This window comes from Maylandia zebra, linkage group LG14 (genome assembly GCF_041146795.1).
Source record: "Maylandia zebra isolate NMK-2024a linkage group LG14, Mzebra_GT3a, whole genome shotgun sequence".
NCBI lineage: Eukaryota > Metazoa > Chordata > Actinopteri > Cichliformes > Cichlidae > Maylandia > Maylandia zebra.
This window is the reverse complement of record NC_135180.1, coordinates 5,176,778-5,191,169: the sequence shown is the minus strand read 5'-3', so window position 1 is coordinate 5,191,169 and position 14,392 is coordinate 5,176,778. Positions and strand designations below refer to the sequence as shown.

The 14,392-nt window shown below is 39.7% G+C and overlaps 1 protein-coding gene across 6 annotated transcripts in view; it reads left to right on the top strand.

Moving 5' to 3' along the window:
* Positions 1 to 14,392, top strand: part of fat3a (FAT atypical cadherin 3a) — a 178,326-nt gene that overhangs the window by 101,046 nt on the left and 62,888 nt on the right. For all 6 annotated transcript variants that reach the window (XM_076892138.1, XM_014411446.3, XM_014411444.3 and 3 more), the window contains 4 exons: positions 1,713 to 1,988; positions 2,398 to 2,608; positions 2,727 to 5,455; positions 5,572 to 6,943. In XM_076892138.1, coding sequence (XP_076748253.1) covers positions 1,713 to 1,988; positions 2,398 to 2,608; positions 2,727 to 5,455; positions 5,572 to 6,943 — 4,588 coding nt within the window. The remainder of the gene's footprint in view (positions 1 to 1,712; positions 1,989 to 2,397; positions 2,609 to 2,726; positions 5,456 to 5,571; positions 6,944 to 14,392) is intronic.

Genomic DNA, 14,392 nt, shown 5'->3' with positions numbered 1-14,392 from the left:
TTGGAGCGATAATCTATTACATTACATCTATTACATTAATTAGTCTGCTTTTAGTGACCTCCAATTGACGTAACCGGGTGTCATTACTGCCTACTTGAATTATAATTTTACTGAATTTATGTTTACCCTTAGCCAGCAGATTTAAATTTCCCTCAGTGTCGCCTGCTCTGGCACCTGGAAGACAATTAACTATGGTTGGTGGTGTCTCTAGCTTCACATGTCTAAGAACAGACAGGAGTGTTGCCAAGTGGGGAAAAGCAGTTAAACACATGAACAGGTTGGTGGTGTACCATGGGCTTCTGTTTAGGACTGCGCTTCCTCCTCACCGTCACCCAGCCATCCTGTTTTCCCAGCTACTGGGGACAATCTGCTGGGAGACAGCTGGCAGGAGCCACGCTACCTTCGGCTGCACTGGCTACAGGGGCCTGGCTAAGCTACAGGTTTTTCAAGGGTGCGAATTTGAGTCTTCAATTTATTGATCCTGACCTCCAGAGCTGCAAATAGGCTACATTTATTACAAGCATCATTAGTGCTAAAGAAGACCGAGATGTAACTCCCCTCCCTACCGCTCCCTGCAGGCCATTGCTGCCTCCCCCTGGAAGTGGGTACTTGGTGATTCTTGGGGCTGCTCACGGTGGCTTGGGAGATGGCCTGCTGGGGCCCCTGTTCTTAGTTTTTGCCAGGATTGGCAAGCTTCTGACATGGTCAGCTGCCAAGAGGCCATTCATGTGAAAAGAGAAAGACCATCTCTAAATCAAGGAGGGGGCCTAAGTGTACCTCTTTCACTATCATACAATGCTGTGAGCTATTCCCCAACTCTTTGTAAATAGTACTCATGGTCATTGATCAATGGTCATGACAATTTGCATATTAACAATCATGAAACTGACCTCATGACCCATTGTTAATCAGTGGTGCTAGGTTTGGTTATTATGCGAATGTACTGTTTATAAGGCTGAGGAAACCTGCAGTCAGCTGAGATTGAAAAAATCACTTAAAAGAGTAATGAAACATTTCTCCTACTTATTTCTCCTATGTCCAGGTGAACAGAGTCAGCTTTCTGTGATTTCCTTACCTGGGTGATTGAGCATGCATCAAGACATTTTTTGATGTTTTTCAGGAAATAAGACCAGTTTAAATTGTTCATCTCCTCAAGTTTTTACTAACAATTACTTTGGTTGATTACTGCTGATTGCTGCTCATTTGAGCAAAGCACATATGCCTCCGTACTTTAGAGGGCCTGAGATGTACCCAGAGAGGTTTTGAATGTTTTAATGCAGTACAGTTGTTATTATTATCACTTGTAAAATCCTCTTTATGTCAGTTAAAATAAATAACATTCATATAAGAAATAAAATTGCCTCGTGTAAACTGTATGTCATGCACCATGTCTGCTTAGTCTGCTAGTCATGCGTGCATCATGCACGCACACATGATGCCATTATATTTGGAGATAATTTAAGGGAAAAATTGTGTGCTTAAGATTCAACTCAAAAACCACTAATATGCAGCTTTCAAAAATTCTGTTGTGGAGGGTGGTGTGTTTCAAAAAACAATTTTGAACTGACAAGCTTTAGTTTAGTTGCAAAATCTTTAATTCTGAGTTATATAACTCTGAAGACGTCATTAAGATGAACAGTTTATATCTATAATTTTAAAGTGTGTTCTTTCTTTCTTTCCTTTTTCTCTTTTTAATGTCCCTCATGTTCCAGATTCACATTACTGTTATGGACAGCAATGACAATGCTCCCATCTTCTTCCAACCAACTTATGATGTCGTTGTTTCTGAAGATACACCACCTGACACTGAAGTGGTCCAGGTTCAGGCATCTGACCGTGATAAGCATCAACAGTTGACCTACTCTCTGCAGAGTTCCATAGACCCAAACACCATGGGTCTGTTCCGCATTCATCCCACCCAGGGCACTATCTACACTACTCAGAGGCTTGACCATGAGGCCTGTTCACGACACATTCTCACTGTGACTGTAAGATATACTTTAATCTATGAGTTATTTTTGGTCTAAAAGTCTGTATCATAGAATTGTATTCATCATACAGATAGTTTTCCTGTTTTAATTATGCAAGCACACAGTAATCCTCTGTTTGGGCTGGACTACCTTTTGGTGACATCAGCAGACTAATTACATGGTTTACAAATTACACCATTCAGTAAACCAGTATCCACATCTCACTGCATCATTAGAAGTTACATATCTAATTTTTAAACTACTACATAACACGGGAGAAATATGTGTGGTTAAGGAAAGTGAGGGAGTAACAGTTCTAGTCTAATGGCTTGTTTTTGTAGACATTATTTTGACCTTATCATATATCTTCATCCTATATATATCATTAAAGAAAATATTTAGGTTTGTTTAATCATTTTCTCCACAGGTAAAGGATCAAGAATTCCCATACAGAAAAGATTTGGTCCGTGTACTAATAGAAGTGGAAGATGTAAATGACCACGTACCAATTTTTACCAGTGCTCTGTATGAAGGCTCAGTATATGAGTCAGCAGCAGTGGGATCAGCTGTAGTCCAGGTAACTGCCCTAGACAAAGATAAAGGCGAGAATGCAGAGCTACACTACTCTATTGAAGCAGGTACGCTATGGCAACTGAGTACTTGCTCCTACATATGTACATGGTTGGAACGTTAATTTGATATTTTGACTATTATTGGGTTTTTTTGTTTTTTTTTTGTTTTTTTTCTCTTCAACAGGAAACAGTGGAAATACATTCCAAGTTGAGCCAGTTTTGGGTGTCATCACTGTTGCGCATGAGCTGGACCTATCCAGCATAGGCCATTATATTCTCACTGTCAGAGTAATTGACAGTGGCTCCCCCCCACTTTCCACTACCACAATAGTGCGGATTGCTGTCACTCTATCTGATAATGCTGGTCCAAAGTTCCCTCAACCTGAGTATCAGACTGAAATCATGGAGAATGCATTGGTTGGGACCTCTGTCAGTACAGTCAGTGCTGTCAGCCAGTCCACCCTCAATTATGACATCAAGCAGGGCAATACCAATCATGTTTTTCAGATAAATCAATATAGTGGAGTGATTACTACTCAAAAATCGCTTGACTATGAGACTACAACTTCTTACACACTGATAGTCCAGGCTATTAACATGGCTGGCATGGCCTCCAATGCTACTCTGTTAATCCAGGTAGTGGATGATAATGACAACCCACCAGTGTTCCAGGAGCTTCACTACCATGGGAGTATTAGTGAGGCAGCACCAATTAACAGTGTAGTCTTAAACTTAGATGGTTCACCTCTAGTAATAAAAGCCACTGATGCTGACCGTAACCAAAATGCACTGCTGGTATACCAGATTATTGAAGACACAGCAAAAATGTTCTTCACCGTGGACTCAGGAACTGGCTCCATCAGAACTATTGCTAATTTAGATTATGAAACCTTTACTATCTTTCATTTCCACGTACATGTGAGAGACAACGGAACGCCACAGTTGACAGCAGAAAGTCCAACTGAGGTCACAATACAAGTGATTGACACAAATGATTCCCCACCTCGCTTCACCCAGAGTTCTTATGAAACAGTCCTGTTACTCCCCACTTATGTTGGAGTTGAAGCACTTCAGGTTTCAGCTGCAGACCCTGACAAAAACATCACTACAGAGCTTATATACTCTCTGACTGATGGAGAACTGCAGCACTTTGCCATCAAACCTTCAAGTGGAATTATTGTAGTCAAAAACAACAACTTTTCCAAAGAGCGTTTCCGCTTCAGTGTCAGAGTTTCAGATGGTAAATTCTCTAGCATGGCTTTGGTGACTATAGTTGTCAGAGAAGCTCTAGACTCTGGTCTCAGCTTCACCCACAGTATTTACTCTTCATCTATTAAAGAGAATATATTGAATATCACAAAGGTAGCTGTGGTCAATGCTATTGGAAACCGTCTGAATGAACCACTAAAGTACAACTTGTTGAATGCTGGTACACATTTCAAAATTCGCCCAACATCTGGAGTCATCGAGACCACAGGTATAGCATTTGACCGTGAAGAGCAAGAGTTCTATGAACTGGTGGTTGAGGCAAGAAAGGAGCATGACCCTCTCCATGTGGCTAGAGTCATAGTTAGAGTCCAAGTTGAAGACATAAATGATAATGCCCCTGTGTTTGTTGGACTTCCTTATTATGCAGCTGTTCAAGTAGAAGCTGAACCAGGATCACCCATTTTCAGGGTCATGGCAGTAGATGGTGACAAAGGAATTAATGGGCAAGTATCTTACTATCTCAAAGATGACCATGGTCATTTTGAAATCAACAGGCAGACAGGTAGTCTCAGCCTCAAGAGGTCTTTTGAGTCTGATTTGTCCAATGTGGAATACCGAATGGTGATATATGCCAGAGACAGTGGTTATCCACCCCTTTCATCTACAATAGAGTTTCCCATCACTGTAGTCAACAAAGCCATGCCTGTTTTTGCCAAATCATTTTATACTGTTGCTGTGAATGAGGATGTAGCTGTGCACACACCTATCCTTGGCATCAATGCCTCAAGCCCTGAAGGACAAAGCATCATCTACACAATTGTTGATGGAGATCCATCCCTACAGTTTGACATTGGTTTTGATACCGGAGTCATAAGTGTCATCCATGCTTTGGATTTTGAGGCAACATCATCTTACCACCTGACTGTTAGAGCCACAGACTATCTTACTGGTGCCCATGCTGAGGTTGATGTAGATGTGTTTGTCCAGGATGTCAACGATAATCCACCTATCTTCCAGAAAATGACCTACAGGGTAGTTTTATCTGAAACAGCCATGATTGGAACGCCAGCACTCCAAGTAGTTGCCACAGACAAAGATTCAGAGAAAAACAATGTTGTCCGCTACCAGATCTTCTCGAATTCACGTAATAATACAGAGTACTTTCATATTGACAGTAGCAGTGGATTAATCCTGACAGCTCGTATGCTAGACCATGAACTACTCCAAAAATATGACTTTATTGTCAGGGCAACTGATAATGGTTTTCCACCACTGAGTAGCGAAGTGTCTGTGACAGTCATGTTGAATGACATAAATGACAATCCTCCAGTTTTCAACCAGCTGCTCTATGAGGCATATGTGAATGAGTTGGCAACAAGGGGTCACTTTATAACCTGTGTCCAGGCATCTGATGCAGACAGCTCAGATTTTGACAAGTTGGAGTACAGTATTTTATCAGGAAATGAAAAAAGGAATTTTGCAATAGAAAAAAAGACAGGGATAATCACACTGTCCAGCCACCGTAAGCAAAGAATGGAGCCTGCCTATAGTCTCAATGTTTCAGTATCTGATGGGGTGTTCACCAGCACTGCACAGGTTCATGTAAAAGTGTGGAGGGCCAATCTGCATAGTCCAGTGTTTGGACAGAATATGTATGAGGCGGAGCTAAGAGAGAATGCTGCTGTGGGAACCAAAGTTATACAGGTAGGTGCAGTAAGGATTCATTAAATTATACATTAAAAAGAAATAACATTAAGTATATTAAGTAGCTATAAAGTATTTTTCTGAATTGATAAGGGTGATCAAAATTTTCATTTCAGGTCAAGGCAACAGATGCAGACCCAGGAGAGTTTGGGCTCATAACTTATTCCTTTGTGAATGATGTTGGTAAGGACAAGTTTAGCATCGATGGAAATGGTCAGATCTACACCACAGAAAAACTTGATCGTGAGGATCCAGCTAACAAAGACATTGTTCTCACAGTGGCGGCCCAAGATTTAGGTGGACAAGTCTCTTACTGTACAGTACAAGTTACTCTATTGGACGATAATGATAATGCACCTTGTTTCCGTGCCACAGAGTATCGAGCTTCAGTGAAATCTGATGTGGCTCAAGGTTTTTTGGTGACACAGATTCAGGCCCATGATCCTGATCATGGCATTAATGCTAAAGTGACATATTCACTTTACAGTGAGGCAAATGTACCAGTGGTAGACATTTTGGAGATAGACCCGGACAATGGATGGATGGTGACTAAAGGCAGTTTCAGCCATTTCAGAAATTCTGTATTATCTTTCTTTGTGAAGGCTGTTGATGGAGGAAATCCAGTCAGACACTCTCTAGTATCTGTCTATATCCACGTTCTTTCTCCAGAGACTTTTATTCCATCCTTTAGCCAATATCATTATTTATTCAATACACCAGAGAACACTCTTATTGGTTCAGTCATAGGAACAGTTCACCTCAACGCTCCTCTTGAATTTACATCACTCTCTACTACTTTTGCCCTGGTTAATGGAGAGGCTGGTGAAAACAACCACGATGGTGTGTTTGTGGTGGAAAAGCATACTGGAGTGATCAAACTTGATAAGCCTTTGGACTACGAGGTGATCAAAGGATACTACTTCAAAGTCACTGCCACGGCACAACAGGCTAAGCTTGATTCGGTGAGTTGTGTTGAAGTTGAAGTCAAGGTATTGGATTTGAATGACAACAAACCAGCTTTTGAGGCCAACTCATATGATACCACCATTATGGAAGGAATGCCAGTTGGAACCAGAATCATTCAAGTTCAAGCAAGAGACCCAGATTCTGGAGCAAATGGCCAGGTAACATATAAACTTGGTTCATTAATCCAGTTAAAAGAGGATTCAGACACACTGGTCAGCACTTTTAGCATTGACAGCAATACTGGTTGGATCACTACACGCAAAGACCTGGATCATGAAACTAGCCCCTCGTACACTTTTACAGTGGTGGCCTCAGACCTTGGGGAGACCCTGACTCTTTCCAGTACAACCACTGTCACAGTTTCATTGTCAGACATCAATGACAACCCTCCCAGGTTCATGGAGAACCACATCTTTGGTTCTGTTCAGGAGAGTGACCGCCCAGGAGAGGTTGTGGCTGTGCTGATAACTAGAGATGATGATAGCTCTGCCTTCAACCGTCAAGTCAGCTATCACATCACTGGTAAGTCCCAAGGCAAATATTTTTTACTGCATTGTTAAGGAATAACAGATTAATCTTGATGGTTAAAAACTTAAATACATCTATTAATTAAATCAACAATTGACGTTAGGTAATTCAATTCAGAGCACTTTGTTTTTATAGCGCCAAATCACAACAGCAGTTGTCACTAAGTATTTTACACTGTCAGGTGTAAATAACATACAGAGAAACCTGCAACAATCAAGCGATCTCTCCAGCCTCTTTTTGAGCAAAAACTTAAGTAAAATGTATTTATATAGCACTTTTTACCGAAAAAAAATCACAAAGTGTTTCACAGTAAAATAAATAAATAAATAATAAGAATGTAAAATAAATAAATAAACAAAATTTAAAACAAAATGCAAAACAACAACAATGAAGAGAAGCAAAAACTGGAGTGATATTGATTTTCATTTCACTGATCAAAAGATAGTAGACTCTTACTGTGGGATTCAGGAAACAAATACCATCTTTCAATGTTTCTTGAAGTCAGCCTGGGATATTCTTTGTATGAATAAGGTCCAAATCTGCAGATCAAATGTAAAATATTCATAAATGACTATAGAGTATGGATAATGATTGCTCTCCAAGTGCATGTCTGATTAAACATAGTGATTTGGCTGATCAACGGGCAGTGAGCTACAGGAAAAAAACAACATACTATAATTAGATACATTTAAAATTCATTAAATCGCCTTAACCATAAATCTTTATAGAATATGCAATTGAGTTATTATTACTTTCCGTAATTTTTGCCAATTTTGATAAATGAAATAGAATTTCCTTTATATAGCGCCAAATCACAAGAACTGTTCCCTAAAGATCCTTTATATTGTAAGGTAAAGAACCCTAAAATAATACAGTGAAAACCCCAACAACGACCCATAATACCATAAGGCAGAGCCTTTGGCTTATGGGCCCTTCTTCTGTGTAAGACGCACCAGTTTTGATTCAGGAAATGGACACCTTGTCGACTTTAAAGACTAGGTTTAAAAATTGGTGTGATTGTAGCCCAGGAGGATGGAGCAAGTCATTTACTAATTGGAAGTTTGGTGGTTCGATTCCTGGATGCTTCAGTGTGCATACCAAATATCCTTGAGCCAGATACTAACCCCTGTAATGCATGCACTGGAGTGTGAATGTGTGTAAATGTTAGAAAACACTATTTTCTGACATTTAGAAAATAGTTTGTATAAAGCCTTTTTGAGTGCTGAGGTAGAGCAGAAAATCGTTATATAAAAACCAGTCCATTACCAAAACTTCCCTTTTGCTAAACAATGTAGTTTGAACTGGATCTGGTGACACCGAATCTTTCCTTTGTTACACTGCAATAGGCTTAGGCTTCCCATGAGTCACTATGTCATGATGCAGTATTTCTTCCTCAATCACCTTATTCACTCTGTGATTGTATGTAATTTCTGCATCATCATGTAATTTCAAATGCAACATTCAACTTCAAAACTTTAGAGTCAGCTCCTTAACTGCTTGTATCTGTTCATTGTCTAGTTCAGTCTGTTGTCGTTGTGGACTTGTACTCTTATGTACACCACACTGACATTCTGTCTCAGGATAGTCATGGACCATCTAGTTGTACTCTTTCGGAGGTTGGTCTTTCTCTGGTCTTATACCCATTCAAAAGCAGATGATATATCTCTGACCATTCCACAAAATCTTCTACTAATACTCTCCTCCTGCATATCACACATATTTTCAACCTACTGCATAATCATCTGAATATTTCTGTAGAGGAGGTCCTGGAGGTGTACTGAAAGTCTGAAGTGTAATAAGTGAACAGGAATTGAAACAGTGCAGCCCTTTCTGGAGCTCCAGTACTATAAATCACAATGTCAGCTAGAGCACTGCCAAATCTTACATACTTTATACTGGATGTGATTACTGACATTTCCTGTGTTTTCTCCCTGAGTGACACTGGTTAGATTGTGTTGAAAAGCTTTTGTAACCCACATCAACTACACTGTCACATCCAACCATTACAATAAAATATATATGGAAGCTTCATAAGGGCAACTGTGGGTCATGTGATAGAGAGGGTTATCTACCAATGGTGGAATCCACACACTCAAGTAACCTCGGGCAAGATACTGAGCCCATTGCCTCTACTTGGCATATGAGCACAAGAAAGTATGCGTTTAGGTGTAGATGATAAATGTGCTGTGTGAATGTAGGTGTGACTGGCTGAGTAAGGTCTGCAGTAGAAAATGGTTTAAATTTTCAACTGAATAGAATGGTGCTATAGAAGTATCAGGTTTTTTTTGTTTAACATAATCTGCCTTTGGATCCTCTTCCACACGCTCCATTCCTTACACAACTTTAAAAACAAGTGGCCTCTAACTTTACTTGATATTCTCTGCATCAAACTGTAAAAGTCAGAAATAAACCCACAAACAACAGCTGATAGCATTGTCATTCTCTCTGTTGTCAGCCTTTAATACTAGTTCTTATAGTTGTTTGTTTCCCAGAAACTTTATATGCATGGCACACTGTTTATCTTTAAACTTTAAACAAAATATTCAAAGCCTTAATCCCAAATCACCAGATAAATCATCTCTTATTAACACTTTTTTAAACTAGTATGCCAAATAGGTTTGTGGGTGATTTAACTGGGGTCGTATTACAATTCCAATTTAGCATGGAGATATTTCCATTGGCCATTCTCCTACATAAGAGCAACCAGACGTGGGCTACTGCGAGAAAGTCTGACTAATGACGATTGGCTATGTTTTCGTAAGTTTTGTAATTGGTTCAATGCCTCCATTAGGAGGGCAAATGCTCATACCATCAAGATGGTTTCTGAACAGTCACAGCTAGCTTTTGATTGTATACAGTCACAGCTGTGTCAGCTCTGACTGGTTTTAAATACAAATAAAACCAAGGTCATGTTGTTCTGAAATAGAAAGTGCATGTCTGCAGTACTTCACTCTCTTGTACCCGGCATTTCTATTGAACCTGTGACCTCATACAAATACTTGGGTGTTTGTGATTGGTGATAATCTTTCCTGTAAGCTACATATTGCTCATCTGTTAAATAAACTTTTTTCTTTTTTCCAAAATCATTGCTAATTTGTGTTTCACTTTCACTCCAAGGAAAAGGCATCTTGCTACCACCTTTTTACCCCTCCTAACTAGCTCTGCTCATTCTCTCCATCTTTTGGACTCTATCTGGTTGACTGGTCCTTATTGGCCTTGCTATTTGTGGTTTACTGCCCTCCTATTACATGTTACTTAAAGATTTTAGTCATAGTTTGTGGTCTCAAGACTTAATTACATTGAGCGTTGCATCAGTTCGTACAGAACTCGGAAAGAAGACATTCTTCTTTTCTGCCCCGTTTCCATGGATTACATTACAGAAAGACTTACAGCTCTCTCAGTAGATTTCACTTGCAGAGTTTAAAAGATGTACAAATGCCTTTGTGAAATCATAATTGTGAATTTGTTCTTGTTTTTCCAGTAACTGTTTAAACATGAGATAATTTTTATTTTTGTCATTTTATTCCTATTTTATTGTTTTATTGTTATTTTATTTTGTTTGTCTCTCTTGTAAATGAGACATTGAGTCTCAATGAAGGTTAAATAAATTAATGACCACCTCTGGTGGAGTTGGGCTCCCTCCTCCTGCTGGCATGGTATCGCCGAGATGTGTGGTCCCAAATCTTCCCTACCGTTGAGGGCTGCTGATGGCCCATCTCTGCCTCTTGCTCTGGTGGGGCATTTTTGCAGTTTCCCACCCTAATTTCTTTTTTTCTTTTTTTTCGTCTGTCCCATTTGGTTTTTTAGCCGTCAGAATTGTTGTCTGAAGACCAACAAGGATATCCAGTGGATTTACTTTGCCAAATGGATCATCACGACCTTGCCGTATTGGTCCATTTGATCGACCTTTGTTGTTATTATTTATTTTATTTTATTTTCAGTTGTTACAGACGGGACAGACATGACTGAGGGATAGTGTTAAGAGATATACTCTAAAGCACTTCTTCAGTAGAGACTCAGAGAAGAGAAACACACAGAACTTCTTGCTAGCAAGGGCAGCCCATATGCGAATCCAGAGATCTGAACCAATCTTGTGATGGTTTGTTCGGGATCATTAAAAATAAGTAATTTATTTTTGGCAAGATCATCATTTTTATAGTGGCGACCCTTCCCATGAGTGATATGGGTAGAGATTTCCATCTAGTCAGATCGCCTTCTACTTTCTTTAGAAGTGGGATGTGGTTTAATTTAGTTAAGTCTGAAAGCTTAGGAGAGACATTAATACCTAAATATTTAATATTTCCAGATTGTAGTGGGGCAGAAGAAGAATTATGGAAGGAGCAGTTAATTGGAAGAACTGTAGATTTTGACCAGTTAATTGAATAATCTGAAACTCTTGAAAACCAGTTTCTGAGGTAATTACTCTAATAAAGGTTGGTTTGTGAGTTTTGGAGAAAAAGCAACAAATCATCCGCATAGAGACTGATTTTATGTTCTACGTTCTTACATTTTATGCCCTTAATTGTTGTAACCTGTCTAAATGCTGCTGCTAGTGTTTCGATAAAAATTGCAAAAAGTGAGGGGGAGAGTGGGCATCCCTGTCTGGTGCCCCTCAGGAGACAGAAACTGGAGGATGTCTGGTCATTTGTTCTGACACAAGCTGTTGGTGAATTATATAATATTCTTAGCCAGTTTATGAAAGAGTTTCCAAAACCAAATTTGTGTAAAGTTGCGAATAAAAATTTCCAGTTAACTCTGTGAAACGCTTTTTCTGCATCTAGAGATAATATTGTGGTTTCAATGTTTTTACTGTATGGGTAGTCTATTAAATTAAGTAATCTACGTGCATTTGTTGATGAGTGCCTACCTTTTATGAAACCAGTTTGGTCAGGATGAATTAAAAAGGGGGTTATCTTCTCTAATCTTTTTGAGAGGGCTTTGCAGATTATTTTGAGGTCTGCATTTATAAGGGATATTGGACGATAGCTTGAGGGAAATAAAGGGTCTTTGCCTGGTTTTAGCAGGAGACTAATGTTGGCAGAATTCATATTTGGTGGTAGTCTGCCACTTTCCTTGATTTCCTGCAACATTCCGTGGAATACTGGTGCCAAAATTGTCCAGAATTCTTTGTAGAATTCTGCAGGGTAGCCATCTGAACCTGGAGCCTTATTATTGGGCATACTTACCAGGGCTTCCTGGAGTTCACCTGGCGTCAGTGGCGAATCCAGTGCCATTGCTTGACTGTCTAGTAATTTTGGAAGAGTTACGTTGTCAAGAAACTGATCAATTTCATTTTTAGATGGGTTTATTTGTGGTGAATATAGAGTTTCATAGAAATCCCTAAAAATGTTGTTTATTCTTCCAGGGTCATATATTGTGTTTCCAGATAAATCTTTATCAGCACATATAGTTGTTTTTTATTTATTTATTTTTTTCTAGTTCCTTAATATTTTTGTTTTATTCTTTCTTTTTGTGTGATGAGAAAGAAATTATAGGGCAGCACGGTGGTTAGCACTGTTGCCGCACAGCAAGAAGGTCCTGAGTCCAATTCCACCATCAGGCCGGGTTCTTTCTGTGTGGAGTTTGCATGTTCTCCCCGTGTCTGCGTGGGTTCCCTCCGGGTACTCCGGCTTCCTCCCACCGTCCAAAGACATGCAGTTTGTGGGGATAGGTTAATTGGATAATCCAAATTGCCACTAGGTGTGGCAATTTGCCACTAGGTGTGGCACGTGAGTGCGAATGGTTGTCTGTCCTTGTGTGTTAGCCCTGCGACAGACTGGTGACCTGTCCAGGGTGTACCCCGCCTCTCGCCCTATGACAGCTGGGATTGGCTCCAGCGCCCCCCGCGACCCTGAAAAGGATAAGCGGTAGCGAATGGATGGATGGATGGAGAAAGAAATTATTTTACCTCTCATCACAGCTTACCCTGCTTCCCATAGAACAGAAGCCGATGTTCCGGGAGTGTCATTAAAGTCTAAATATGAAGTCCACTCTTTAAAATATTTAATAAAGTCTTCATCTTTGAGCAGCGATGTATTGAATCTCCAGTTTTTACTTGGTGTAGCGTTCTTCTTATGTATTAGTGTTAAAGATACAGGAGCATGATCACTGACAGCTATAGGGTGAATCTCAGTGTCTGAAATATCACTCAGCAGTGAGCTGCTGACTAGGAAATAATCTAGACCAGAGTAGGAGTGATGGACATGTGAGAAGAAAGAATATTCCTTACTGTTGGAGTGAAGGGAGCGCTATGCATCGCAAAGGCCAAAGTTGCTCATATACTGTTCGATTATATTTGTGGACTGCCAATTGCGCTTAGTTCCTGTTGTGTTGGGCCTATCCATTTCTTCATTTAGTCCAAGGTTGAGGTCGTCTCCAAGAATAAGTGTGCAATCAAGTGTGCAATCAAATCATCATAGAGTGCACTAAAAAATCCGTGGAAGAATGAGGATTCATCAACATTTGGACCATATATACTTACAATACATAGCTTTTTGTTAAATACTGATAATTTAATAATAAGGAATCTACTCTCTGGATCTATAACTGTATCGAGTACTATAAAATTAACATTTTTATGTATAAAAATTGCTACTCCCCTTTGTCTAGAATTATAACAGGCTGCAAACACATTAGGAAACTCAGGTGTTTTAAGTTTGTTTAAACCTGTGACAGGTCTGTGAGTCTCTTATAATAAAACAACATCTGCCTGTAGTTTTTTAAGCTGGTTAAATATCTTTAACATTTTTTCTCTGGTACCAGCTCTATTTACATTCCATGTGACAAACCTTAGTGTGCCCATAATTGTGTGTGTATGTCTAATGATGTACGCTGGGTGTTTCGTTTAGACGAAGAAAATGTGGAGACATCACTTGTTTGTAAATAGAAAGAGAAAACAAAATGTGTGGTGAGAGGCTCCATAAGTCTGACTATGTGTGTGTATATTCACTAATATGAACAAGCGTGGCTTGCGTGTGTGTCCTATAAGTCTGTGTGTGCTGTGAGGCTGTTGTAAATGTGCTGCCGTTGAGCGCATGTTTTTTGCGTGATCGTGGTGTGTGAATATGCAGAAATAGAGGGTGTTTATAGGTGAGTGGGGAAGTAGGCGATCACAGCAGTGAAAGAAAAGAGAAGGAAAAAAACCATGAGAACAGTGAGCGACAAAAAAAAAAAAAGAAACAGAAACATTCCAATTAAAGCAATGACGGAGGGTGACGGTGTTATATCGGCTATGACATCATACTGATATTACAAGGTTAAACTCATGTTAAAGGAGAAAGTGTGAATGAATAAGAAAAGAGTGTAGCGGGTTCTTATCTGGAGTGCAGTCAATATAACCACGGAGTGGTGCCGGTGTCACGGTAGAGCTGTCCGTCCACGCAGAGCCGGTGTTCCAGATCTACTGGCGTTTAGATCTACTGGCGTTTAGATCAACTGGCGTTG